Raw genomic sequence first — 26028 nt, 5'->3', positions numbered from 1 at the left:
CTGTGGACATGACTTCCCACTGTGAAATGGAAAAGTGCCACCTGGCAGAGTCCCTTAATGTATAGAATCACTGGGCCTATGGGCAGGAGTGGTGGAAGCTGGACATATGGCTGGTTATGGCCACTAAGGTTTACAAGTGCCCCAAGGGCCTGAGAGCTCCTGGCCTGTGAGGGGTTTGGCCAGTTGGCTGGCTACAGCTATTGAGATGTATGTGTGAGGTACTAGGAATTAAGGATACTTCCCAGCTATGAAATGTTCATATTGTTCTGTTTTTTTTGTCCACAGGTTGTTTGCAGATGCAGAAAGAACATCAGAGACTGTTAGTGTATTGTAGAGGTGTGTGCTGAGACACAGCTTTACACCATCAGGATATTCAGTGAACTCAGCAACCTAGGTCTACACCAATGGTAAGGATCCCAAACCAGCCCTGGTTTTGTGCTCATGCCTATCGAGTTTTCCTATATGCAGAGCAGTTGTGAAACAGCTGTACAGCACTGCAGTACAGGGCTTGGGGGGTGTTATCCACTGTAGCTGTGCAGGGAAGGGACAGCCCAAAGCAGACCAGCTTGAAGACTGAGCTCAACTTTGTTCTGCTCTGCTCAATCAAAATTTGCAGCAAACTTCTGCCTTTCTTTTGGAATATATTCTGCCAAAGTGGGGTCTGCATTTCTCTTGAGAGGTGTCTATAGGTCTACTTTTTAAGCTTCAGTTGGATGTCCTTTTTTAGTTGATTCATAATACCTCAACCAGGTCTGCCAAAATAGCTTTCTGTGTGGACTTGGTGAATGCTGGGCTATGACACCTGCAGTTCTTGCAAGACATCTGAGGGAGTGTATTGCACAGGTACCTTCAACACGCAGGGGACGCTGTTCAGTTCCCTGGCACTCCTGTTATCCCCGTGGCCACTGATGTCCTGTGGGAGAAAGCAGAGCTACTGCCTCAGCCCATGAGCTGATCCATAGTAATGAGCGACCAAGCTGAGCACCAGAGGGAGGAAGCAGATTAGCTCACAACAATTGCTGCTGCCGCAGCTTTCTGCTACATTCCTTGGAAACATATGGTGCTGGCAGCTCACAGAGCCAGGGCATGGCATCTTCAACCTCATGAACATCCTCTGAAGTGAACAGAGACTTCAGTTGAGTGAACATCCCCTGAAGTGAACAGAGACTTCAGCCAGCTCTACTGTTGCAAGGCAGTGCTGATGCTCAGCTATACTTCTGAAGAGTCTAGAGAAGCAGTTTGGTCATCACCTCACCCTTTAGGAAGTGGAGATGAGATTTAGGAAGCTGAGCCCTGAAGGAGGGGAAGTTTTGTGGTTAGAAGAGCTGGTCTCAAGCCAGGAACCCAAGGTTTTGTCTCTTTTTTTTGTTTGTTTTTTTTTTTTTTGGTTTTTTTTTTTCAGAGATGCTCCTGATTTTCTAGCTATAATGGGCAAGTCTTCCCCACTTATGCCTTTTGACTTTTCCCTTACATTGAAAATTCCAATCCATTCCAATTGAAATATTTCCATGTCAGAGGTGTATTCAGAGATTGGCTGGGTTTCTGCAAGCCTGCTGGGGTTTCCAGAAGCTAGTGCTGTCCAAGAGTACAACTTATTTTTAGGAGATCAATATGATGCCAAGCCAATATTATCCCCATGTTCTAGGATAGACCTGTCACCTCGTATAAAGGCTTGGCACTGTGCTGGCTAAACACCTTTAGCCTTGCAAAGACTTTGGGGCCATTTTCTTTACAGTTTTCTACTAGTCTCCAGTGGGAGAAGAAACTTGTCAAGATTTTGTCAAGGACACCAGTAACTCTGCAGTATTCACTCCTCTTAGATGTGAGAGCTACGTGAATGCAATACCACAGAAGTTCAGTAAAGCCTCTCAACTCTTTTTTTTTCTTGGACTCTCATCAGGTTCTTTCAAAGGATCTGGCTCCATCTTTTCTCTGGCTGCAGGATAAGTCTGACAGCCTCCATCACTCTCAGGGTTGGACTGGAGCACAGCTGGTCTTCTTGGTTGCATGGGAGAAGGTATTGAGCTCATAGGGTAAGCTCTGCTGTCAGTCAGTGCTGAGATTGCACAGTGTAACCAGACTCCATTTCTAAGCTGCTGAAACAAGAACACATGGTGACTTCTGTTCAACTCTTCTCTGTACATGCCACCTTCCTACTTCTTATTCAGAAAATAATTTGACTATACAGTCAGGGCTAAAAAAAAATAAATAAACAGATGTAAAGCAAGACCAAGTTCTGCAAGTCAAGGTTGAAAGAGGATTATGCATGGGAAGCTCCCAGCAAAACAGAAATACAGGGTTGTTCTGCAGCATCCCACTCACGAATCCCCTGCATTCAAGCTTTCAGTGTGCCCTTTGAATTTATCTCTACACATTTCCACGACAGCCATTTTGCTCAGTTTTCTGGCTATATTTGTAATTACTCCTCTATAACTGACCTTCAAGGCCTTTTACACAATTCTGGATGTGTCTGTGTTCATCCTGTGCTGGGTCAGACTGTGTGCTGCGGCTGTGTGCTGCATAAAATACTCTGTATTCGTCGCTCTCACTTCCCTTTACACCCTTTCACCTTTCCCCATGTGAATCTTGAGTCTGAAGGTATGGGTAAGGGATCACATCATATTGCTGCATAGATTAGCTGGAGAGCAGTCTGAAGGTCTGTGCTGCAGCACAAGCCTGTCCTGGGAGGCTACACCAGAGTATGGGTGATTTGAGTTGTTTCAGACTAAATTTGTCTCTTTGGTGCAGAGACTCACCATGGTGAGGTAGGTCTGGTGAATGACCTGCTGGCACCCAGGAAGCTCTGTCTTCACTGGAGAGCCCACCCCACCACTCAGAAATCCCTTGCTTTCCTTCAAGACCATCTTTTCCTGAGCATCTTTTTACCAAGAGATACTCCCACACAATTGTTCCCCTAACTGCTGTGTAGGGAGATTATTTATGGCTCAAGCTGTGCTGAGGCCCCACCTCCCACGTCCCCAGGACAGGTTTTATCATGCTGTCATTTCTGCCTTCATCTTGACAGAGCAATGCTGGTGCAGGAGGAAGCCTGCTCCCTGTGCGGGTGCTGCCTGGGCTGGGACAGAGAGGATTTCTGTAACAGCAGCTGTGCCTGGGGCATTACAGAAATATTTTGTTACAGCTCATTCTGAGGCCCAGCCACAGTGTTTGCTACCACCTCTCTACAACTCCACTCTTCCAAGCCCCTGTTCCTCCTGCAAGAGGGAGCAGCACAAGTCAGGGAGCTGGGACACTGGGCAGGGCACTGGCAGAGGGGCAGGCAGCAGCTGTCCCTCATGTAGAGTCCGCATGGGCTCTTCTCTCTGGTAAGACATTTTGCAGTCTGTATCCTCTTCTAGAATGCCTTTCACCCTGAAAAATCCTGCCACAATCCCACAGAGTGTCCCATGCAGAGGAGGTGCAAGAGGCACAGGACAGTGCAGGTTTTCTCTGCCCTGTTCCAGGTCTGGGTGGGAGAGGCTTCAGGAAGGATCTCCAGCACTTTTTGCTCTGACTAAGCCACAGAAGAGCATTTGTATAGGACTATCCAGGGGATGATATCTTCAGCATTTATCTTTAACCACAAGTCTAGTGCAATAACAGATAAGTGCATCAGCCCACTAAAGACTTGGCTTGTGCTGCAATGGCTTCTGTAATATATGACTAGGATGTGGTTGGGTGTTGGCACTGGAGGTAAAAGGGTATTAATTAGAGCCATGTAGTTATGCCTAGGCCCTGAGGGAACATATGCAATCTACCTGGTTACCCTGGAGCCCTCATTGCAGAGGTGAGGGGAGTGCAGCTTCCCTTGCTTTCACTGGGGCTCATTGCTTGTGTGTCTGGAGTTGCTATTTCCATGATGCTTCCAGTCAGTTGGGTTGAGAAGAGCCCATATGCCAATAGAGTGACGGTCCCCCCTTGCAGGCCTGTGCTGTGCCCTGAGCCCCACTGATTCTGGCAGCAGTGAGGCAGAATATGCCCTTGCACCCTTTGCAATGCATTTAGCACAAAGCACACCAGTGAGGAAATGGCTCTGACAACCCACACTGATCTCAGAGAAGCAGCCCTGGGGTGCACTACAGTGTTTACCCCAAGTGGAGCTGCAGCTGCAGCACCTTTGTAGAGACTGATCCATGTGCCTTAGGGCAAGCTGAGTGTGATTATCTCCTGGAGCCAGCTGGGGGAAAGAGCTCTTGTCTAACCCCTCTTCACCCAAATTTCATCTAGATCTGTACAGGTTTTTGGACACTATGACATGTCAAGTTGATCTCTTCCAAGCTGGAAGTTCATGGTTGTGCTGCCCTGATGATACTGAGACCCTTCTGCCTTTGGGAGGGAGAAGTGTATTGCAGACTTATGAAGATGACCAAGGACAGTGCTGGCAATAGTTAGAAATCTTCTAGAAGCTCCCTTTTTCATGACCTGGGAGGCTGAAAAAGATAACATGGAGTTGAGTGGACTCTAATACAGGAAGGATGTGGTACCTGCAGGCAAGGACTGGAGGTCCTGAAGTACTCAAATGATAGTAAAGAGGGTTCTCAGTGCATGGCACTCCTATCTCTCTAGCTAAGCCCACTGGATTGGGCTGGAAGCTGAACTGTGGGAGACACCTTGTCCTCTTCTGTCATCTGCCAGAGGGGTTTTCTTCTCCTTCATGTCTCGCATCAGCTAGGGAGGAATTCACAGCAGGAGGGATCAGGAGACGCAGGGCTAAATCCTGAAAAATCCTGATCTGAGTGAGGCTTATGTCAATGTTGGCCAGACCCATGTATGTGGACACATCTTTCATGAGTTTTAGGGCTGTAGGAAGGTGAGTGGGATATGGAGCAAGACACTGTGGGGAGAGGAACAGCTACTGCTACAACGGGAAAACACATGTTCTGGACAGAAATGTTTTCTGTGAATGATCTGGATCTCCAGCCCGGGTGTCAGGAAAAGAAATCTCTTACCTTCTGCAGCTTTCACCAGGGCTGCCTGCAGGTGCTGGGAAGGCACAGACATGCCTTGTCCTGGTATGGACACACTGGGAAAGCTCTGAGCTCTTCCACTTGGTTAAATTTGTCACTCTGGCTGTGGCTTAGAGAAAAGCCTTCCCCCTCCCCGCCCTTCTGCCATCAAGAAGCTGCTGAAGGAATCAGGTCGTTGATCCTTTAGCAGTGAGGCCCCTAATTAGCCGAGCTTCTTGGAGTCTGCCAGAAAAGCCTGTTGTGTCTAAGGCAGCTGAATCCCACAGTCCTCAGTGTGGGGGAGAGAGGCCCCTCACAGGCAGGAGCCTGGAGAAGGAAGGAGAAAATGGCAGCATTTTGATGCATTAAATATGAGGAAAGCCTGCCCTGCCTGATGCTTTTTCTCTATGCCTGGGAGGGCAGAAGGAGACACACTTTCTGGGTGACTGAGGGGGTAGGTGAGCTTGGAATTGGGCTTGCTGCAGGCATGGACAGCAGCAAGGAGAGGCAGGTCTTTCCAAATTCTCTTGCAGATATGATGTGCACATGAAGCCCTAGCTCCCCTGGGCTTCTTGTCTCACACACATTTAATAATGATTGCTGGGCTGGGTAATAAAATGCTGTTTAATAGCAAATCGATCTGGCAACCTGTGTGGGCACAAAGTGCTGGCTGCCAGTCCAAATGGCTGCCACACACAGACCCAGTGCGCTGGCAGCATAGCGTCCTGAAGCCTTGCCATAGCACCCCTCACCTTGGTACCCAGCTGTCCCATATGAGCTCACACATGCCACTGGTGCCAGTGGAGTCCCCATGCCAAGGCAGGAGACCAAGGGTAGGCGATTTTTCCCCCTTGTACCAAGAATAGAAACTGTTTCCTGAGATTCATGTGGCATTTACCATCCTTGGGGTGCTAGTGACACCGTGATACCAAGTTCCTGGTGGTCTGAGACACCTTGGCACCCCTGGCTGTAGTGTGCTTTGGGTGATGACCTTTGGAGAGTTAAGTCCCTGGCACAGAACCTGTCCTCTACATCAAGGACTTGCTGATGTTGGTTGGTAGCCTGGACTGCATAGCAGTTTTTGTCTTCTCATCCTCGTGGTTGTTAAGCAATGGTGGAGCACAGGGGAGCCTGTACGCTTTGGCGTAGGGCACAAACCACAGAACGTGCATGTTCACGCATCGACACGTGCCAGTGGTCACACAGTAACTTGCATGCAGCTGAGCAGGGGCTGGCCGTTCATATTGATGTGCACGCTGCTGGACGGAGAAATGGACACCAGGACACGGGGACATGAGTGGTGCGGCATTGGAACAGGCACACCGGCATCCGGGGTCGCGCTGCCAGTGCAGGAGACCCGGCTCGCACTGGCACAGGGGGTGTGCACAGCGGGACCTGAGCATGTGGAGGATGCTACACGGGTGGGGGACCCGCCGGCCTGCCCACCCATGGGGACAGGCACCCCGGTGTGAATTCGGCCGCTCCTCGTGTGCCGGTGCCGCCGAGTGGGGCGGGGCGCGGCGCCCGGCGGGGTTTGGCATTGGCTGCCGTGGCTGTCAGCGGGGCGGAATGACAGGCTCGGCCCGGGATTAGCGCGGCAGGGAGCGGCGGGTTGCGGCCGGTGGCACCGTGCTGCACCGTCTCGTACCGAGCTGTACCGTACCGTACCGTACCGTACCGTACCGTACCGTACCGTACCGCGGCACGCCCAACGGGGCGGGCCGGGCCGCGCCGTGCCGGCAGCAGCGCGGAGGAGCGGCGCGGAGGATGCGGTGGCGGCGGCGGCACTGCCGGTGAGATGCGGGGTGCGGAGCGGGGCGGGGCGGGGCGCAGCGGGGACCGGAGGCCGAAACGGGGCGCCGGGGGAGCGGGGAAAGTTGCGGCAGTTGTTGCAGGGACCGGGGCGTCTCTGCGCCCTCCTGGCGGCGGTGACCGGCGGGCGGCGGCACGGGGCTGCGGTGGCCCCGGCGGGGCCGAGACCCGCTCCGGCCCCGGTGTGCCGGTGCGGCGGGAAGGGCGCGGGGCCGATGCCCAGGCAGGGAGATCGCGGCGGGCAGCTCCGCCAGCCCCCCTGGCCGGGGGTGCTCCCTCCTCATCCGGATGGATGTCACATCCACTCAGGGCTGATCCCGCCGAACGGGAGGTGCCGGGTGAGGGAAGCCGGGCAGGAGGGGCCGGTGGGTGAAGAGCATGTTCAGCCTCAGCTCCAAGGTGGGGACACGTCCCCTGCCTAGACACCAGAGCTGAAAGAGGTCACCTGTTTGCCCCACAGCCTCAGGGCCTCCAGACATCCCGCTTGGGTCACCACTTCATCCCCTCAAATGCTCTGTCCCTCCGGAGAGCAGAGTCATCTCCCAGGGCCCCTAGCCCCCTCAGGTAGCCCGGCAGCCACAGCCTGGTTTCCCCCATTCCCTGCCATGGGTTCCATGTCCAGCGCACAAATACTGCCCATCGTGTGAATTTAACCCCCAGCCCTGCGCCTCTTGCCTCTCTCCCATCTCTGTGCCATTCTTCCCCCAATCTCTTGTCATCCTCCCCCAGTTCCTACGCCTTGTCCCCACACTCCCGTGGCGTGGGTGTGTGCTTCCCCCGCAGCGTAAGCAGTTCCTGCTGCCTGCTGTCTTCGCTCCGCATCACCCCATTCCGCCAGGCAAGCGCTTGCATGGGGAGCAGCCATCCCCTGTTGCACTGGTATGGCTCAAAGCAATGCTCAGGAAGCATCCCTGGACATTTGTTTGGCCCTTAAGAAGGGACAGCCAGGAGGAATAAGGTTCTTGTGAGATGTTTTCTTGAATAAATTTAATCCCCCAAAGATGTGCAGCCCCTGGCTATCACACTGCAGCTCCTGAGTTTTTATCTTTGAATGCATGCCCAGGGTTGCCCAGGCAGACACCCTGTGAGATTTTCTTTGCAAAACTTCTCCTGCCATTAAGAAGTGGGAGCAGCAAGGTTTTCTCCAGCCCACCAGTGCTTTACAGCCCAACCCATTCATCACAGTGATTTAAGGAGCATCCTTTTTATTCACAATTGAAATCAGCAAGCAGGAAGCTGTAGCTCATTCATTCCATCACTGGTTTTTCATCTCAGTTGCATTTGTGTTTTCTACCTTTCATTATTAAAGAAAACCTCACTCCACTGCATGGTGTAGCCATCCAGCTTTGGTGGGTCAAAGGCAGGCATGACCTTTATTCTAAATTTGATAATTGTGCTTTAATAACCAGGAGGACATTCTGCTTATCCCATTTATTCTAGTAGTAACTCACATGTTTTGGGATAGGCTGTTTTTTGTAGATTTGTTATGCTACAGAGAAAACAAACTATTTCTAGAGATAAGTTTTTTCCTTGGCATATGTCTTAGTCTGCATTGAGATAAAAAGTAGAATTTCATTTGCAATATATAAACCCCGCATCTTCATTATTTAGCAGTTAACTTCAGCAACCTTGAATGTGAACACAACCATAACAGGAGAAAAAATGTTGTAAAAATAGTACATAATAAATTAATCAGGAGAATAAAATTTGCAGTGAGTGAATTGGAGATTGCTGTTGCTCAGCAAGACAGATTTTTTCATCAGTGTGATAGTGCAGATACATGGGTGCCTACCCCGCAGATGTGGTTTGGGTTATTTCATTAATAGTTTTGTCTGTGCATCTCTGGAGCCTAAACACTTGAAAATTCAGCCCCATGTCCTTTAGGAATTTAATCCTGTCTGGTTTGCACTCAGAAACAGGGAGAAGAAAATCATACTTTCCTGTTTGCAGCTGGCATATGGTTTCTCACTTTCAAATTATGAAAGTGAGGGACTCAGTATCTTGGCATCTGTCAGAAGGCACAATCAGCCAAGACAGAGTCTTCTCTGCACATTAGGAATTCGAAGAAATTCAGGGAAGGATAAGTACAAGTTTTAGTTCCACTGGGAGAAAGAAAAATGTCAGCAGCCCTGCCAGTGAGGTTGATGGGGGCTTTGGGTCCTGCCTTTCCCTGCAGTCACCCACCTGCTGCTGTGCAGTGCCTGGTCTCATCTCCGGGTATACGGTCTCTGGGCAGAGACAGGCAGGCGAGTGAGCTGTGTGCAGGGCAGGCTTGCTGTGTTCCCCCAGGCTGGGATTGTCTGCTACCACTGCTTTTTGAATCTACTGGTGTTGACAGCTCTGTCTGTGCCATCAGTAGTTGCTGTGACATGTGTTGGTGTGACACAGTTTAAACCCGGGCTGACCTCCAAAGACAGAGGCTCCTTGCCCTTGCTGCTCATATTATTATATTGAGCAAGTATAATTGGAGAATGTCTCAGGGATACAGTAGATAATTTCTCCCCCCCTTACTTTAGTAGGCTGTAGGCTGTGAGTAGTAAATATATTCAGCCTAGAGCAGAATGAATGGAATCCATTTTATAGTGCGTTCTCTCACAATGTGTAGGGTGCTGAACTATGGGGAAAGTGCCTGAGCATCCTGGCACCCTGGGGAGAAAGCAAACATTCCGTGTGCCTGGCGGCCAAGCAAAGGGCTGCCAGCATCTCTGCAGTGGTGCTGGTGTGATACCCTTGATGAACCTTGCCTGCTTCTTGCAGCAGGAGAGGATTTGCTGGGGGCTGGCACATATCTGTCTTCTGCCATGAGAGCAGGGCGCGTATGGCCTGTCCTCCCCATGGCCCCAGACTCTTTTCCATTCCCTCCCTTCCCTAACCAGCTCCTTGCCTTGTTTCAGAGCTGCCTGAGGATGCATCGCCTCTTGTCTCAGACATCTCAGGGGTGCTGGGAACCTGCCTTGCTGTGCCTGTGCCACCCTGCTGGGCTCCGGACTTGACACCTCTGTGCCCTGTTCTGGCAGGATGGCCCAAGCAGGGGCACCTGTCCGCTTCCACCCCGAGGAGTGCTGCACTGCCTCTCCCCCGCCCTTTGCCCACAGGGTGAACCGGAGGCCCTGGCTGGCGGGGGGAAGCCCCGAGGCCGGGCGGTGCAGCCCCCCAGCCTGCCTCACCCCCAACCTCAACGCCGGCCGCCTCCACCTGCTGCGCAAGGGCCTGGCACCCGATGCCCGCCGCTGCCCCCTCGGCCTCTACAACAGCACGGGCTCCCTGGCCCGCGGGCCGGCCGAGGCAGCGCCCTTTGGCAGCGGCGGCTGCCCAGGCACGGGGCGACTGACCGCCCCCTGCACCCCACGGTGGGGCCGGCCCAGCCCAGCCATCGCCTCTCTGGGCAGCCGCAGTCCGCCGGCCCCAGAGGGACACAGCTCCGTGGTCACCTTCCGCTTCATTGAGAAGGCCAGTGTGCGGACACTGGGCTGCCCGACAGCCCCCCATCTCCACTGGGAGAATGGCCCCCACAGCCTCAGCCGCAGTCTGGAGCTCGGTGGGGACGTGGGATCCCTCCAACCCCAGCCCCTGCCCCAGGAGAGGCTCCTGCAGACGCTGAAGCTGGAGGCCTCCGCGTCTGACCCACTTCTGGCTGGGGGCAGGACTCCAGGGGAAACACGTCCCTGTGGGAAGGAGTTCTGTGCCCTTGACACCAGCTGCCTCTGCCGATCCCTAACCAATGGGCTGCCAGAGGAGTTCCCCAGCCTCGCCAGGAGTCCCCTGAAGCCAGAGCCCCGATATCAGGTAGGTACCAAGGTGTCCTACACTGGGCATGGGCTCCGCCCTGGGGATACATTGTCCACTCATTGCTCTCCTGTCTGCAGGGCAGCACCGGGCTGTATCCCCGGCAGAGCTCTGCCCATGCCCAGCGCATCGCCAAGGCCAAGTGGGAATTCTTCTATGGCTCCTCAGAAACCCCAAAGACAGGTAAGAAGTTGCCAGGTGGATGCCATCTGGTTGGCCTACCCCTCCTTTTAAGTCTGGATTGTTGGCAGGAGTCACACTGGGGCTGCCCATCCCTTGGTCTTCTCAGTGCCCAACAAAGAGCTGAGATCCCCCCAAGACCAGTCAGCTTATGTCCTTCTGGGGTCAGATCACAACCTCCCTGCAAAGTCTCCTGTGACTATGCAAAAGAAATGACAAAGAGCCCCTGGCTGCCTCTGCAGAAGAGCTTTTGGGTTTAGATGGGGTCTCAGGGCTGGCTAGAGATGCACTAGCACTGACAGCCTGTATCTGCCTCTTGTACTCTTTCTGCCACCTCTTCACTGTTGCCCCGTGTCCCTTAACACGGTAGAGTCACTGTTCCTGGAGGCGTTCAAGAAACAACTGGAATGGCACTTAGTGCTATGGTTTTGTTGACATGGTGGTGTTTGGTCAAAGGTTGGATTTGACAATCTTGGAGGTCTTTTCCAAGCTTAATGATTCCATGACATGTGACCACACTCTTGGGCAGGGGGGTGGGGGTATGTGTGTGTGTGTGTGTGTGTGTGCATGTGCGTGTGTGCACGTGTGATGCTGTCCTCAGAGCTCCCCATTGCAGCTCCCCATAGCTCTGAATGCTTGGGCCTTCCTTGCAGGCTCCTCTGCCCCTGACTCCGCTCCCCTGGCTGAACTCCCCCAGAAGTCTGTCTCCCCTCTGCCAGCCAAGTCACCAGGGCTGGTACCTGAGCACAGCCTGAGCCATGTGGAGGTGGAGATAGAAGTGTCTCCTTTGAGCAGCCAGAAGCCAGGCTCCTGTGAAACTGGGATTATAAGGAGGACAGTGAAGTACTCTGAAACAGACCTGGACACTGTGCCACTGAGGTGCTATCGTGAAACCAACATCGATGATATCCTGGCCGAGAAGGAGGAGGTGGATTCAGCAATTGAGAGCCAGAAGGACAGTGAGAGCAACCCAAGTTTTGTGGGCACGCCAGGCAGGAGGAACAGCACACCAGAGGAGCCACCTGCCCCAGCTACCAGCTGCTCCAAGGATGGGCTGCAGAACAGGGATGTGGACGAGGATGATGAGGTGTTTGAGGCGATGAGGAAGGAAAATAGGGAAAGGTGAGGCTCTGTGTGCAAAGGCAAAAAGCTCCTGTCACCCTTGTTATTGTATCCTCCATGGCAAAACAAGCTCTGCTGAAGTGTCTGAGCCAAAAATCCCAGTAGCAAGCTGTGTGTGAAGGTGAGATGGTTCCTGGATCACATCAGATGGATTGGTGCTGGGGCTGGGGGCAGGACTGGGAAGGGGCTCTCACTGCCCTATGGAAAGAGTAAGCCAGCACAGGGATCCAGCTCTGGGTGCTGTGCCATGGGCCTCACTCACCTGGGGTGAGCCCTGCAGCTCAGGTTGCCCAGCTGAGTTGAAGTTCCCAGCATGAGTCCTGCCAGGCCAATTACATCCTGCCACGGTGCTGCCAGCTGTTGGGGTGACAGTGTCAGGACACCAGAGCACAGGTCGTGTCCTGGAGCTATTCTGGGCTGCCAGGTGCTGCTGGGCTGTCCTTCTCCCCACAGATGACTGTGCTTCAGCAGTGGGAGCAGTTCCATTTGCTCAGCCTCATTAGGTATTTGCCATTTTCAGGAAAGCATAGGGGATACGTTGGGATCAAAAAGCATTTTGTTGCCTTCTGTGTCATTTTTCATGTGTGGCAAAGCACCCTGTGCTGGGAGGCTGATGGAGTGGGTGGCATGAAGATTATCATTCAGTTGCCTACCCATGGGCAGTAAGTGTGCTCCCAGCTGCTGTCTGCCCCATGCCAGACACTAGCAATTAGCACATATGGGAGATGGCATTTTGGCTTGGTGGCATGAAACTCTGCCCATGGAGTTTCTGCTGGAGTGGTAGTTTGACCATGAGAAGTGATGGGCATCATCAGATCCTGGGCACTGTGTGAGACAGCCAGCTGGAGGGCAAAGGCCCTGTGCAGGAATGTTCTGACATGTGTATTGTCAAGTGCGTCAGGCGAGTCAATTGAGTGAGGTGAGGAGGTTCAGCATCATCAGCAGATGATAGATAGAGTAGGAACAGGTCTCATCTGGGCACTGCAAAACTAGGATGATGCCTGGAATGCCACATGGCAGCATGAACTCACCTAGCTGTGCAGAAGGTAAGTGGGGAGCATTTAAGTGGAAGGGAAGGAAAAGGGAGGTTTTGATGTCAGCAGAAATTAAAAATAATATAATACATACATTAATAATACATTAATACAGAAGTGCCCCTGCACTGGGAGGAAAAGAATGAAAGTGCTGAGTTAACAAAGAGGGAAGGTGTGCATCTCAAGGGGAGCTGAACTCCTGTCAGTTTGTCCAGCCCTTACATCTCTATTGGAGGGGACAAATACATGCCAGTGACCCTGTCCTCAAAAATTTGGGCTCTAGAGAAAAGCTGAAAATAAGCCATTTGTAATATGGTTTTTTTTTCCAAATGGATGTTTGAGTGAGGTGTAAAGTTATTCCAAGTTCTTCAATTTGCTGTAAATTTTTTTGCAGTGTTATTTTGTTTCCAAGTATCTTTGAGGCCACTGTGAGTTTTATGAGCTGTAAGCCTAGACTTGTTTTTTGTCCTCTGAGACACCCTACTGTAGCTCCCCAGCCAGTGCTGAAAGCTTGGATGTGTCCTTAAAGAATCACTGTTGATCCTAAAAGATGGTGCTCCCAGTATAATTACCAGTGTATGTATGGGGGTGTCATGTTCATTTGGCACAGCTTTGTTGTATTTTTTTCCCCTACAGCCCCCTGAATATTCCCCTGGTAAGTGGAGACCCTGTAGACAGTGCCTTGAAAATCACGAAGCTCAAATTACAAGCTTGTTCAGTCTCTGCATCACAGCCCTGGGTTTTTGCTTACACACTGTTTTGAGCTCTGCAGCTGCAGTCCTTATCCCTGTTTACCAGTCACCAGTATTGTTGTTTTCTTCTTCAAGCTTTCTGCTTGCCTGCTCACAGGAGGGGTGAATTTAGGGGGATGAAGGACCTGGCACCATTCTGCTACTGCAGGAGCTGCTGAACCTCACACTTGTCCTGGTTGCTGGGAAGGACCAGCCCTACAAAACTATTGAAGTGCTTTTTGATGCTGATTTTCAGCTTTTAGACATGTACATCCCTTTGAAAATCTAGCTGTAAGGGTTTAGCACCTTCTGCAAGGGGGCCTTTGGCTTGGTACTACTTTTTTGTGCTTCATATTCTGGCCAAAGTTCAGAATCTTTTGAAATTTACCCTCACAAAATAAGAAAGCATACTAATAGCAAAAAAAAAAAAAAAAAAAAAAAAAAAAAAAAAAAAAAAAAAACAAATCAAACAAGACATGAAAAGTGATGAAAGAAAGGTTGTCTTCTTCCAGCAAATCTGCTTCCTGAATATATTCAGAGTTATGTCTACTGACTCTAATGACTAGTCTAAGCCTACTGTCTTTGTTTCTATTAATCCAAGAGAGCTGAGACCTGTCAGTGAGAGCAGGCTCAATTCCCTTCCTCCCTGAGCATCAGCAGACATGCTGGCTAAGCTATAGGAAGAGCCTGGTTTGGCCCTCAGCATGGGTGCCTTGGGCTGATAAGAGAGAAGAGGCTTTGCTAGAGAATGCTCTGCTCCCCTGAGAGCACAGAGGGCTGATGGGAGGCAGTGATGCCTTTTCTCCCTGCAAGCCTTGCCTGGAAAAGCCCTTAGATACACTGTTTGGGAAGCCTTTCCAGAGCCTTTGTGTTTGCTGCTTGTTGGCAAGAAAATAGCCACAGGGCAAGTTTTGGTTATGGTCTCAATTTCATCAAATGCTGAAACACGTGCTTAACCTGCATCAAGCCTCTGATGTGTTGTCCAAGAGCCCACAATGGCCACAGAGCCACAGCTCAGGGTGATGCTCCTGGATGCAGCACTGGGCTCGGGCTGCAGAGGGGATGCTCAGGGTGATGCTGGCAGGGGCCTGTCAATGAGCAGGGGAGGAGCCTACAGCTCTTGTGGGTGAGAAGGGGACAGCATGACAGTGTGATGTGGCAGGGGAGTGTGGACAGTCAGGGGAGACTGCAGCGCCTGTGGTCAGTACCTGTGCCTAAGCATGGGACAGAGTGAGGACACTGAGCCCTAAGAGCAGGCTGCTGCCACGCTGAAGGAGTAGTGCAAAGGAGCCTGGGAGGACTGCAAGGAGCTGCTGAGACAGGTCTCTACAAGAATCGTGTTGAGAGAGGAATAAAGCTAGGGGCTGCTGGACAGTGCTGAACAGTCCCACTTTCTTTGAACTGAGCTGGGATCCTCACACAGCCATGTGCCTGTGCAGGCTGGAGGAGCCTGAAAGAGTGGGGCATGGCTGAGTCAGGGTCTGGAGGGTCACAGGAGCATTTAGCAAAGAGATATAACCACTGAGGGCCAGAGATTTTCCCCTTTTCTTCCTCCCTGCCAAGGATGGCATGTCTCTGCAGCACCATGTGTCTGGAGGCAGGGAGAGTGGAGAGAGCCCTTTCCCCTCCATCAGCCATGACATACATCAGAAAGCCAGTTGCTCAGATCCAATACCTAGAGCTTTGCCTGAGGTGCTGTTGGCTCCTGGATCCTCTTCCCTTCCAAGTCTGCCGGGCCCTCTCCTAAGGAAGGATCACTGCTTCTCCTGCACCAGCTCACAGCTGGAAACCTATTTGCTTTCCTGCTGCCTGTCACACTTGCACAGATGCTTGATTACAGCTTCTGCATCTCCTTCTCTCCTCTGCTCCTCTCAGCTGGGTTTGTCTGGCTTGGTCTCAGTGCAGTGACCCTTCTTGGGGGACCAGGGCAGAGGGTGGAGGAGCTGAGCAGTGCAGCAGGGTCTAATGGAACACCTGGGTCTGAGCAGGCAATATTGTTCCCATGCTGCTGCAGCTACATCATTGAACTGAAATGGCTTTGTGCTTGATATTTTGGGGTGAAGATATTGTTTCCAGAACTTGGATAGCGTGGACAAACCCAGCCATGGTTTTTCTGTGGCTTGGTGGCAATATACTTGATCACAAAAATGAGCCCACCTACCTTTCCTGGAAACAAGATACCTTCCAATCTGCTGGTATTGTCTTCCCTGGCACAGTTTTCACCCTCCTCATGGATTCGAAGTGCCAAATGATCAACAGCATTAGCTTGCTTTAGTAGCATGGGGCTGGGTGGGAAAGATGGAGAATGCACATTTGCATCTGTAAAGCACATCTGCAGATAATAAAGAGATCTCTTCTGCCTTGTCCTCACCAAAAGCTACTTCAGAAGTGGCTGCTTGTGGGGCTTCTACAGTACAGGAATCATGAGTGTCACATGGTGCTGCACAGCCAGGGGAACACTGGTGGATGAGTGAGATCAGCCTGCACCCTGCCTTTCTTACCTGTGCCTGGCTTCACTGCACTCCCCTTGAAACCAGCTGGCACTCTGGGGGAGTCAAGCTGCCAGCTCTTGGCCTACTGAAGTAATTGGGGTGAGATTTTTGAGTGGCATGTGAAGGCTAATGAATGAAAATAATTTGGTGTGTGTTATAGCAACTCATCTTCTGAGCCCTCTGTAGGAAGCTGTTTGTTCATAACAAATGTTATGACAGGCTGGAGCAGTTCCTCTCCTTTAATCAGAGGAGAGAGTGGCATAAGAAGTGCTTTTCTGCTGCTTTAATAAAATGATAGCAGCTTATGAGTAAAGTAGGCTTTTAGGGCTGTGATTGTGCTTGTACTGCTGAAGCACTGATGTTCCCTGGGTTGGAAACATCCATGTTGTCTTGTGCTTAGGTAGGTGGGCAGGCTGTACTTCACATCATTTACAGGACAAAACACTCAGGGCTTCAGGGTTTAGAAACTTCTGTGTTGGGCTGGACCAAGACCAGCACTGGAGACAGGCTGGGCCTTTCTGTGGGGCTGATCCCTGACAAGATGATGAGCTAGGACCAATCATAACCTCTAGAGCATGGGTGAGCTCAGATCCCCAAGCCCAGAGATGGGTGTGAGGCTCCCTGTGTGCTGCCTGGGGAAACCTGGAGCTCAGTCACACATGTCTCCTGGGACTCAGCATCACCTTGTGAAAACAGCCAGCAGACCTTGCAGGTGAGTGTTGGTCATGCTCTGAGCACAGTACTCAGTGACCACAGGGCAGTGTTCATGGAGGAAGATGTCATGCTGTCCTGAGCAGCTTCAGGAGGAGCCTTCTTGGTGATAGAAGGTTCATGAAGGCTCATGAAAAATTCAGCCACTTCCAGATTTGGTTGGAAATGGAGCTGAACCACATCCTGCTTCTAGTACTTGAGCCCTTTATTGGATCTAGGCTCAAGTCAAGTGATTGGGAGCAGTAGCCATCTCATAAGCTTCTTATGAGGATGAGCCACTAAAGGAACAAAAGTCTGTGGTGCATTAAAGGAGAAGCATATGTCTGGAGGGAATCCAGCCCAGTCCTGCTTCCTGTGGTGTCTTGGGCAGGCAAGGCAGTTCCTTGGTGGTCTACAGATGTTCAGAGGAGATTTCTACCCTTCTCATTTTCCTTCTGAAGCAGTGTGTGGGCTTTTGTTTTGGGGTTTTGATCCCTTGCTCTTCAATGATCAGTTCTTCTCACTTTCTTTCTCTCTAGGATCATGCACCGAGACACACAAGGTATGCTCAAGTCTCCGGTGCCCTTCCTTCTAGGGCACAGCCTCTCCAAGGATGGCATGGACTCTTTCAGCAAACATTTTGAGACCATCATGGAGTCTCATCGAGCCAAAGGCACATCTTACACCAGCCTGGATTCCATTGACATCCTTTCTTCCCCAGCCCGTACCCATGGGACCTTTTTCACTTTTGACCTCCCAACCCTCACCCCAGAAATACAGGGAAAAATCCGAGACAGCGCCAAGGTGATCAAGGAGAACTTTGCTCCTCTGGCTCACTTAGAGCCAGACTCTGGGACCAGTTCGGCTACAGATGCCCCCTGGACAGAGAGGGAGGAGGAACAGAGGAAACGAAGGAAGGGTACTCAGCACAGCCCTTGCCACTCAGAGGACAGCTTTGGCACTCCCTTGGCCTCCAACACAAGGTGAGTGACCAAAATTGCTTGCTGTCCAGCTGGGCCACTAAGGCTTGAGGTGGAATCTAATGCTCTGAGGTCTGATTTGCAGCCAGAGCCTAACTTGTATTGCTGGGGAAGGGTCAGGACTGCATGTGTTAGATTTTCTAGGCAGTGGCTGATCAGGCCAGTGATCATCATGGTATTGTGGTAGGTGTGTTGATGGGAGCACAACTCCTTTTCCATCTTTGCCAGCTTTGTAGGTACTGGAGGACTGTGAGGTTTCCTTCAGCCAAGCAATCAGGGAATGCCAGAACTTCCATCCTGTGATGGTTTTCATTGCAAGGCTGTCCAGTATCTGGGATGGTATGGGGAGAGGCCAGTCTGAAGTTGACTACCAGTAGAAATTTGACGGTTTTCCTACTGTGGACTTTGTTCCTTGCCATCTGCACTTGTTTCTTAAAGGCAGGAGCCCCGTGGTCTTCTGCCTGTTGTTCTGGCTTCCTGAACCTACCTAGCCTTGTTTATGTTGGAAGATGGAGAGCAGAGATGAGCATCCTGAAACCCTCATGCACTTTACAGGCTTTGGTCTTTTCCACCACAAACCTATGTCACTTCCAGCCACAGCCTGTGCCATCTCTGTAGGCTCAGCTTGGGGTAGTCAGGCAGAGATATAAGGTCTGTGTCTTCTCCAGTGTCTGCAGTCAAGAGAGGAGAGTGGGATATTGCATTAGCTCTGTGGCCCTTGGGTCAGTCCAAGGGCCTTTTAGGGCAGAGAGAAGCTGGGTTAGGCCTTCCCTACCTTTGGGACACTGAAGCCAGAGACATGGTAGCACAGAGGTCTAACAGAATTTGTGCAGTAAAACTGGTCATGTCTGGCAGTGAAGGGTGACACTATCCAGCCATGATCAGTGCTTCTCTGCAGGAAGAACTAGCTTCCTATTTCTGTGCCAAGGGAAGGGACTGAAACACAGCACCCTGGAGAAACCAAAAGGACAGTATCTGACTAACTGTCCATGGGATACCATTGTACCACAGCATGGCAATACAATGCACAGGCAGGTGGGAGGGTGCAGAGACACAGCTGGCAGCAGGAGCAGCAATGAGGTGGCTTAACAAAGATTATTCCTCACTGGTTTACAGTCAGTGGAGCACAGAGCATGCTGGCAGTGCCAAGGACGCTGTGGTGCTGTTCTCCCCTCCTAGCTCCGGTTTCAGAACAGTGCTGGCCTGCAACACATGCCATGGAGGGATGTTGTGTATTCCCCAAGCTGCCCTAGATCTTTGCTGAGCCCACCTTTGCTGAGCCTCTTGTCATCTCCTCTTCCAGCAGGGGTACCTCTGCTTTGGTGACAGAGGAGCACGTGGGAAATGCAACAGCAGTCCCCACTGTGCTCCCTGGCCTGGGGAACCCAAGGCCTGAGTTTCCCATAGCACCATAACTGCCAGTCTCACCTTCTGTTACACATACATGCAGAGTCCCAAGAAACTACCTTTCCCTGCTTAGAATCTATTCCCTTGGTTATCAGTAGGTCCCTGCACTGCATTTTTTTTTTTGTCCAGCTCAGACCCTGTTTCTTGCCCATGTCCTGGACTGTTCTGATCTGCCACTGCCCTGCAGCTGGTGAGCAGGTGCCCTGGCTCCAGTGGTGGCCTGAAGCAAAAACTGCAGGAAAGACAGTGAGAAATGAGGTGTGGAGGAGCAGGGCCCTGCTGCAGGCCCTCAGCAGGGAGCAGCCCAGCTCTTTGCTCCCCAGCATGGAGTGAGCCTCCCCTCACAGTCCCACAGGCAACAGTGGGCAGAGAGGCAGGTGTGGTTGGAATCTGCCATCTGCTGCAGAGGAAAGGAGAGGAGATTGGGGTTGGGAGCAGGAACTAGGTTGGAAAGCAGTGAAGGCATGTGGGGCTAGGGTCTGAGACAGCCCATCATATGCAGGATCAGTCCTCAGGAGGCAGGGGTTTCTGGCAAGGGAGAGATCCAAGAAGTTTCCTCTTCACAATCACTGGTGCTACCAACTTTCTAGACTCTCAGTAGAGTTGACCATGAAGCTGAAAATTCCCAAACAGTTTGAGGAAGAAGTGGCTGGGCTGATTGCTCAAAGGTTCCCATGAACTGTAACCAGCAGATCCTGATGCCTGGCAGGGCTGATCTGATGGAGCAGAGCTTATCTTGTAATTCTCCCACTAAGGGGTATTCATTGGTAAGGAAAGGAGTTAGGGAACCTCTGCAGTCACTATAGAGCATCATCACCTGTGCCAGCAGGGCCAGAACACGGCATTCACCACTGTCCATGGTCACAAGCAGTACAGGCTGACTGCCACCAGCACAGGTAGACTGGAGGAACGTAAATGGGCAACCTGCATCTCTCTGGGGGTGCAAGACACCTGAAATCCAGCTTGCCTAACTTCCCTGCATTCCCACTCCTCTGGAGCCAGCCCTGGCCCCGTGCCGGTCCCGGAGGTTTGTCCGCGGAGGGAAGAGACGTGACCCGCCCCCCGAGCGAGGCACGTTCTGCGGGGACCTCATCGGGGCTGGCCTGCGGTGGGACAGAAAGAAGGGTAGGCGGGAGAAGCAACATCAAAGGTGGGGCTGCAAACCGCCTGGTGCAAAGGGCCAGGCACACGGCGAGGGCAGCACGCCCGGAGCCTCTAGAGGGAGAGCTCAGCCCTGGAGCCGCGGCTGTGTGGGAGGAGCGGGGAGCCCTGGGGCTGGCAGCCGGCCGGGCGGAGGATGCGCCGGGAGCCGGAGCTGCGTCCCTGCAGAGCGCGGCTGCTGGCGTGTGCTGAGCACGGCGCCTGCCAGCCGGCTCCGCTGCCTTCCTTTATAAGGGCCTTTTGTCACTGCAGCGGTCGGGGAGCCGGTGCCCCTCCCCTCCCAGAGCCAGCGCAGGTCTCTCAGCTGGCCTGAGCTCCCAGGTGGCACTGGGCAAACTGGTGAGGATGCCTTGAAGGGCTGTGCCCAGTTTGGGGCCCCGTGGGGTGGATCTGGACTGTGATGCAGGAGGTTGAGGCTGAGAGCTGAGCAGAGGAAGGTGGACCTTGAGGAAAGGATGAAGATAGGGTAAGGGAGGTATGGGTGGGCTGGGGTGATAGCACAGTAGGGAGACGAGGCTAGGGTGCAGGATGAAGGGGTCTCCCCACAAGCATTGGCACAGCAAGAAATAAAAGACAAGCCTGTGGGCAATTTTCTCCTATGCAAGCCATGTCAAGCCATGAAGAGCAGAAGAAACCAGGGCACAGAACACATCAGCCCACCACGGCATAAAGGACAGTGGATCCCAGGGATGACAGGTCTGCCCACAGTGGCATGAGCAGCAGCACATACCTGTGGGATGCAGCCCCGTGTGTCAGGCATTAATTCCAGCTCTCAGATCTGACTCAGAGCCCCTAGGCTGGTCTTGGCCCAAGGGTCAAAGACACCCAGGTTTTCCTCTGCTGACTCTATAGCATCTGTCTTTGAAGGAGAAGACCACCCTCCATCCAGCAGGTGAGTAACTGGATATTTAAGGCTCTCAGCTGGCACCAGAAATTGTTTGGTGGGATTTTAGTGTCAGTCCTTGTCCTCTACAGGATCAGTTGTGTCCCTCACAAGAAGAGCTGGTGGAATGGGAATGGAGGACTAATAGACATCTCCAGAGAATGCTGGTGCTGCAGGGAGGTTCTGGAAGTCTGCAGAGAAACAAGACTGAGGAGGGGCACAGCTGCCCAAAGTTCAGTAATGCTGGTGGCTGCTGCTGTGGCTGGGTGATTGTTGGACTCCAGAGCTGCCAGAAAGCACAACCAGCCATGCCTGTGTTTGGAGGCTGGTCTAGCTGACCTTCAAGTGTCCTCCCAGCCCTAACTTCAATTCTGTGAGGAATGAACTGGCCCAGATTTTTGCTGTCATAAATCAAAGTCGTTCCACTGAGACCGATGGAGGGAGCTGCATTTATTTAGCTCAGCCAAAGATCCGGTCTGGTACATTCTTAGCAGCAGCATTAGGCAGGCTTGGTTTCCTTGGCAGAGGCAATCTAGCTATGCACATGGGCCTTCTAGAATTGAGGTGACTGCTACTTTGTCCCATGCACCTGTCCCTTGTGGATTTGCACCAGGCTCCTTATCATGGTTTAAGATGAAACCCACCTCATGTGGGGAGCAAGAGGTACTTGAATTGTGTTTAAAGGTCTGGAGTCTCCTGCAGCAGGTGTCTTGCCTGGAACTGTGTCAGGATGGACCTGGACAGCCCAGGAGCTAAAGCTGAGCACACTCCAGTTCCAGGGGAAGAAATTGTTGCTGCAGAAGGGTCCCACCATGCAGATACATCTGTGCTGGTATCTGGGAGGTGGAGGTCAGCCCCTTGGGCCTGGCTTTGCAGAACTAGTGCCTTCTTGCTGCTCCACATCCAGGAGAAGATTTGCTCCTGGTTGCTGGAAAACCAAGTGAACATTGTGCCAAGTAAGCTTGGTTGATGGTGGCAAGGTGGAGAGGATGTCAGGACTCCTGCAGTGACACACTGCATTGCAGCCAGGGAAGGTGCTGTGATCTCTGCTTCTGGGCTTCAGGCAGCTGGCTAGAGGAAGAATATTGGAGTGAGATGGTGATCCAGCTCCAGGAAAGGAGTGTTTGGCCCTGAGAAGGAACATCTTGGCCCTGGAGGACCATCTGACCTGGAAGAAGCAGTGTGTTTGGTATGGTGGCCCTGAGCAGGACATGGCTTTCCAGGGCCAGGAGCACAAGTCCTTCTGCTGAGCTGGGGTGGGAAGTGATCAGTGAAGAGCCTCTGTCCCAGGGTGAGCCCTGAGCCCTATGCTGAATGATGTGTCTTCCTTGCAGAGACCCCCAGACGTGCCTCACTGCAGCACTCTGGGCTCTAGGAAATGCCACTGAGGTGACAGGGCAACTGTACTCCCAATGACATGAGTGGTGGCAGCAGGGAGAGGGATGAGCTAGCACTGTGTCTGCTCAGGAGTGACTTATTTCATGCACACCAAGGATACTTGCATAATATCAAATTTGATCTTTATTCCTTAAGTGTGTATTTAATGTAAAAAATATTATCTCACTGTTTCTTCAAGCCAAACTAAAATATCTCTTTACTAAACACACCATAAAACACTTACCCTGAGATCTGCAATTAGCTCATTGTTGAGAAAATTAGCATAACCTCAATTACCTCAGACATGGGCACTCTCTTGCTCTGCTTTCCATTTACTTGAGAATTGGGCTCTTGTTTTTCTGTCTTTAAGCTGCATGTTCTCCAAGCCAGTTGTGGCTTTGAGTAGTGGCAGACAGGTACCACAAAGAGGGCATACTGAGCCTACAGAGGCTGATTGTCCATATTTAATTGCATGAGAGTGGCTTGAGTGCTAGAAAAAAAACCCATTTCACGACATGGTTGAATAGTGCCTCATCCTGAAAGCAAGGTTATGCTTTGCTGTACAACACCAAATCAGTGCTGGAATTTGGTGAGGGAGGGAGCAGCAAATTCCACTGCAGAGCTACTTTGAGACTCAAGGTTTGAGATCCCTGCATGCCCATTGCAAGAAGCAAGGCAGGAATTGTAATCACAGGTTGGGACCACACAGGTTGGGACCCTGCTGGGAGATAGAGGTATTGAAGGACAAGAGAGATTTTGTAAATGACCCCACACCTGGGTGCTCAGCACTAGATAGGGAAGCTGAGCACCATAGATTAGGAAGACAGGTCATGGGGGGAGATTCAGAGCTCTAGGTTTGTCCCTGGATGCACCAGGAACTGGCTATTTGAGGGAGGACAACCTCTCAGGCAGGATAGATGGGGTCCAGAAGGATATCAGGAGTTTTAGGAATGGTGTAAAGAATAATTAAAATATTTTGAGAGGGTGACTGAGCAGTAACTTGCTCTGGACATGCAGTTGGAGCATGGTGAGTGTTAGAGGGTGGTTTTGCATTTTGTAACTCAGACTGTGGCTGGAAAAGCACCCTTGGAACTGCTGGGCTGCAAAAGGGACAGTACCTGTGCCCTTGTGATAAAGATTTTAGCAAAAAAGATAAGATTTTGTGAGAAAGATTTTTTAGCAAAAAAGATCAAGATTTTAGCAAAAAAATGCAGTCACCACAACCCATGGCTGGCAGGTTCCAGCTGCTGGGATGGATTAATCTCTTCTGCCACTGGGAATCAAAGAGCCTGTGACCTCTGTCCTTGGTTGAGGTCACAGTGCTGCCACTCAAGGAGCTGAAGTGGGGCCCAGGTGTGTGCCCAGCACTGGTCCAGCAGCACCCAGCTTGTTGTGCTGTTGGGCACCCCTCAGAGCAGCTTTGACCGTGCCAGACAGTGAAGGCACAGCCAGGCACCAGGGCCCATGCCAGCAGCACCTTTGAATGTGGCTGTTTTGGGAGGACAACAGCTTTTAGGCAGGTGGGAGATTTGCCCATAGGATGGGCTGTGCTCCTGATGCAGACAGTGATGCTGGAAGCTGCCTGTCCAACTCCCCAGAGCTGGTGGAGTCAGACCTGGTGAGCTCAGGGTGACCTTGTGACCTCTCTTGTGGCTGCTTCCACCAGGGTGCATTGGAGTGATGGATAGTATTCCTGGAGCCAAGTGGGCACAAATCTGCCTCAGCCACCCATCCAGGTCTTACCACAGTCACCCCCTGGCATCACTGAGTTCAGCAGTGTTCTGAGCAAAGCACATCTCTCCAAGGACTTGCACCCGGGAAGTGTCTGACCCACAGGTTTGAGTGCAGAGCAGCGCCAGTGTTGTGCAGGGCTCCCCTGGGACAGGCAGTGCTGAGCAGGAGGAGGCTTGTCCTTCTTGAAAAAAGCAGAGCCTCAAGGAGATTGGCCTGGGTAATTGGCTCAGGAGAGCAGGCCTCTTAAAACTCAATTAGAGACTTTTAAAAATAAATCAGACTGGAACATTGTAAGGGCTGCCAGAAAATTTGGGCGAGGTCAGAGTTGCTTAACATTTGTTGTTGATTAGATTCAACCAGCTTTTGGTTGGGATAACTTCTGCACAGCTGAGTCAGATTGCTTTGGGGGCCAAGCCAAGAGTGTCTCCTAACATGGCCATTTAAGGCGTGGTGAGCTGAGAGCTGATGAGCAGCCTGGAGAAGACTGCACTCCACTGTGAGCTGGGAGCACAGGGGGTTTTCCTTTGTCCTCACATTCTCTGCCTCATCTTTGCCATCTGTGTAGTGCTTTGAAATCAGTGGGTGGGCAAAGGTGAATGAAGGAATTGGAGTTGTCTTGTCTTGAGTAGAAACTGCACTTGAGAGCAGCACAAGGAGTTTGTCCAGATTAAAAAATGAGTACAGAGCTGTAGGACAGTGTGTGATGTGCACATGTTTCTGCTCCAAGTCTCTGCTACAGCTGAGCTTGGCAGAGCCTAAGCCCACACATACAGTTTCACAAGTTCAAAGTGGAGCACTTTGGAGTAGTTGTTCTTTCCTTCCACATCCAGTATGAATGTTGGTTGGAGTGCTTTGGTCCAGTCAGTCACTGGTGCTGTCCCACCACCCCACTTCTCCTCCCAAACCTGCATTCCTGCACCTTCCCTGAGCTCCCTTAGCTGACCTCTGAGTGTCTCTGACCAGTGCAGTTCATCCTGGGTCCCAGCAGTGAGTAGCTAGTTCCAAAGCAGGGTGAGGAACATGCATTTCCTAAGCAGCTGAGCAAGGAGGGGATCTTTAGGCAAGGCTAACGTGGAGTGTCCCTTCCCATTGCAGCGACCGCCCCCAGAGCCAGCTGGTTTCAGACTCAGAGTCGGACATGGGCAGTGTGGAGCAGTTGGCCCTGGGCAGCACGGACACCCTTTCCAATGGACACAAGGCTGACCTGGAGGCTGCCAAGCGTCTGGCCAAGAGGCTCTACAACCTGGATGGCTTTAAAAAAGCTGATGTGGCTCGCCACCTGGGGAAGAAGTACGTGTGTGTATTTGGAAGGAATGTTCCATTCTGCAAGGAGCTCACTTGCACCCGCAGTGCATCTGCAACAGCTGCCCTTGTGGGGCACCAGGCTGGCAAGGAGCTGCTGGCAGGACCACAAAACCAGCTCCTTGCAACTAGTACATTTGTACCAGGTGTTCCCTCTAAAGGCCTTAAAACCTAGGAGATATCCAGATTTTCGTACCTTCCTACCATGATTGCATCCTGGATGCTTCAGTAAGGTGTTGGGGCATGGGGATGGCTAGCCGACCTCTCGTGGGCCCTTCCCTCTATAGCTTCTCCATTTTCTTTTATATGCCCAGTATTCCCAGTTTTATGGGAGCATGGGGTGTCTCTGTCCTTGGCATGCTTCTTGCAACCCTGGGGAGCTCCCAGCCTC

The 26028-nt window shown here is 51.8% G+C and overlaps 1 protein-coding gene across 1 annotated transcript in view; it reads left to right on the top strand.

Annotated features, from left to right (window-relative positions):
- Window positions 1-392: 392 nt before the first annotated feature.
- PSD (pleckstrin and Sec7 domain containing) overlaps window positions 393-26028 on the top strand; it is a 43516-nt gene continuing 17880 nt past the window's right edge. Inside the window, exons 1-6 of the mRNA XM_031505240.2 lie at window positions 393-407; window positions 9653-10544; window positions 10625-10727; window positions 11378-11846; window positions 17333-17776; window positions 25431-25625. Of these exons, the coding sequence (XP_031361100.2) occupies window positions 9777-10544; window positions 10625-10727; window positions 11378-11846; window positions 17333-17776; window positions 25431-25625 (1979 nt within the window). The 5' untranslated portion in view covers window positions 393-407; window positions 9653-9776. The remainder of the gene's footprint in view (window positions 408-9652; window positions 10545-10624; window positions 10728-11377; window positions 11847-17332; window positions 17777-25430; window positions 25626-26028) is intronic.

The sequence above is a fragment of the Lonchura striata genome, chromosome 7, assembly GCF_046129695.1.
Source record: "Lonchura striata isolate bLonStr1 chromosome 7, bLonStr1.mat, whole genome shotgun sequence".
NCBI classification, from domain to species: Eukaryota; Metazoa; Chordata; class Aves; order Passeriformes; family Estrildidae; genus Lonchura; species Lonchura striata.
The sequence above is the reverse complement of the archived record's forward strand: the minus strand, read 5'-3'. Positions and strand labels throughout refer to the sequence as shown.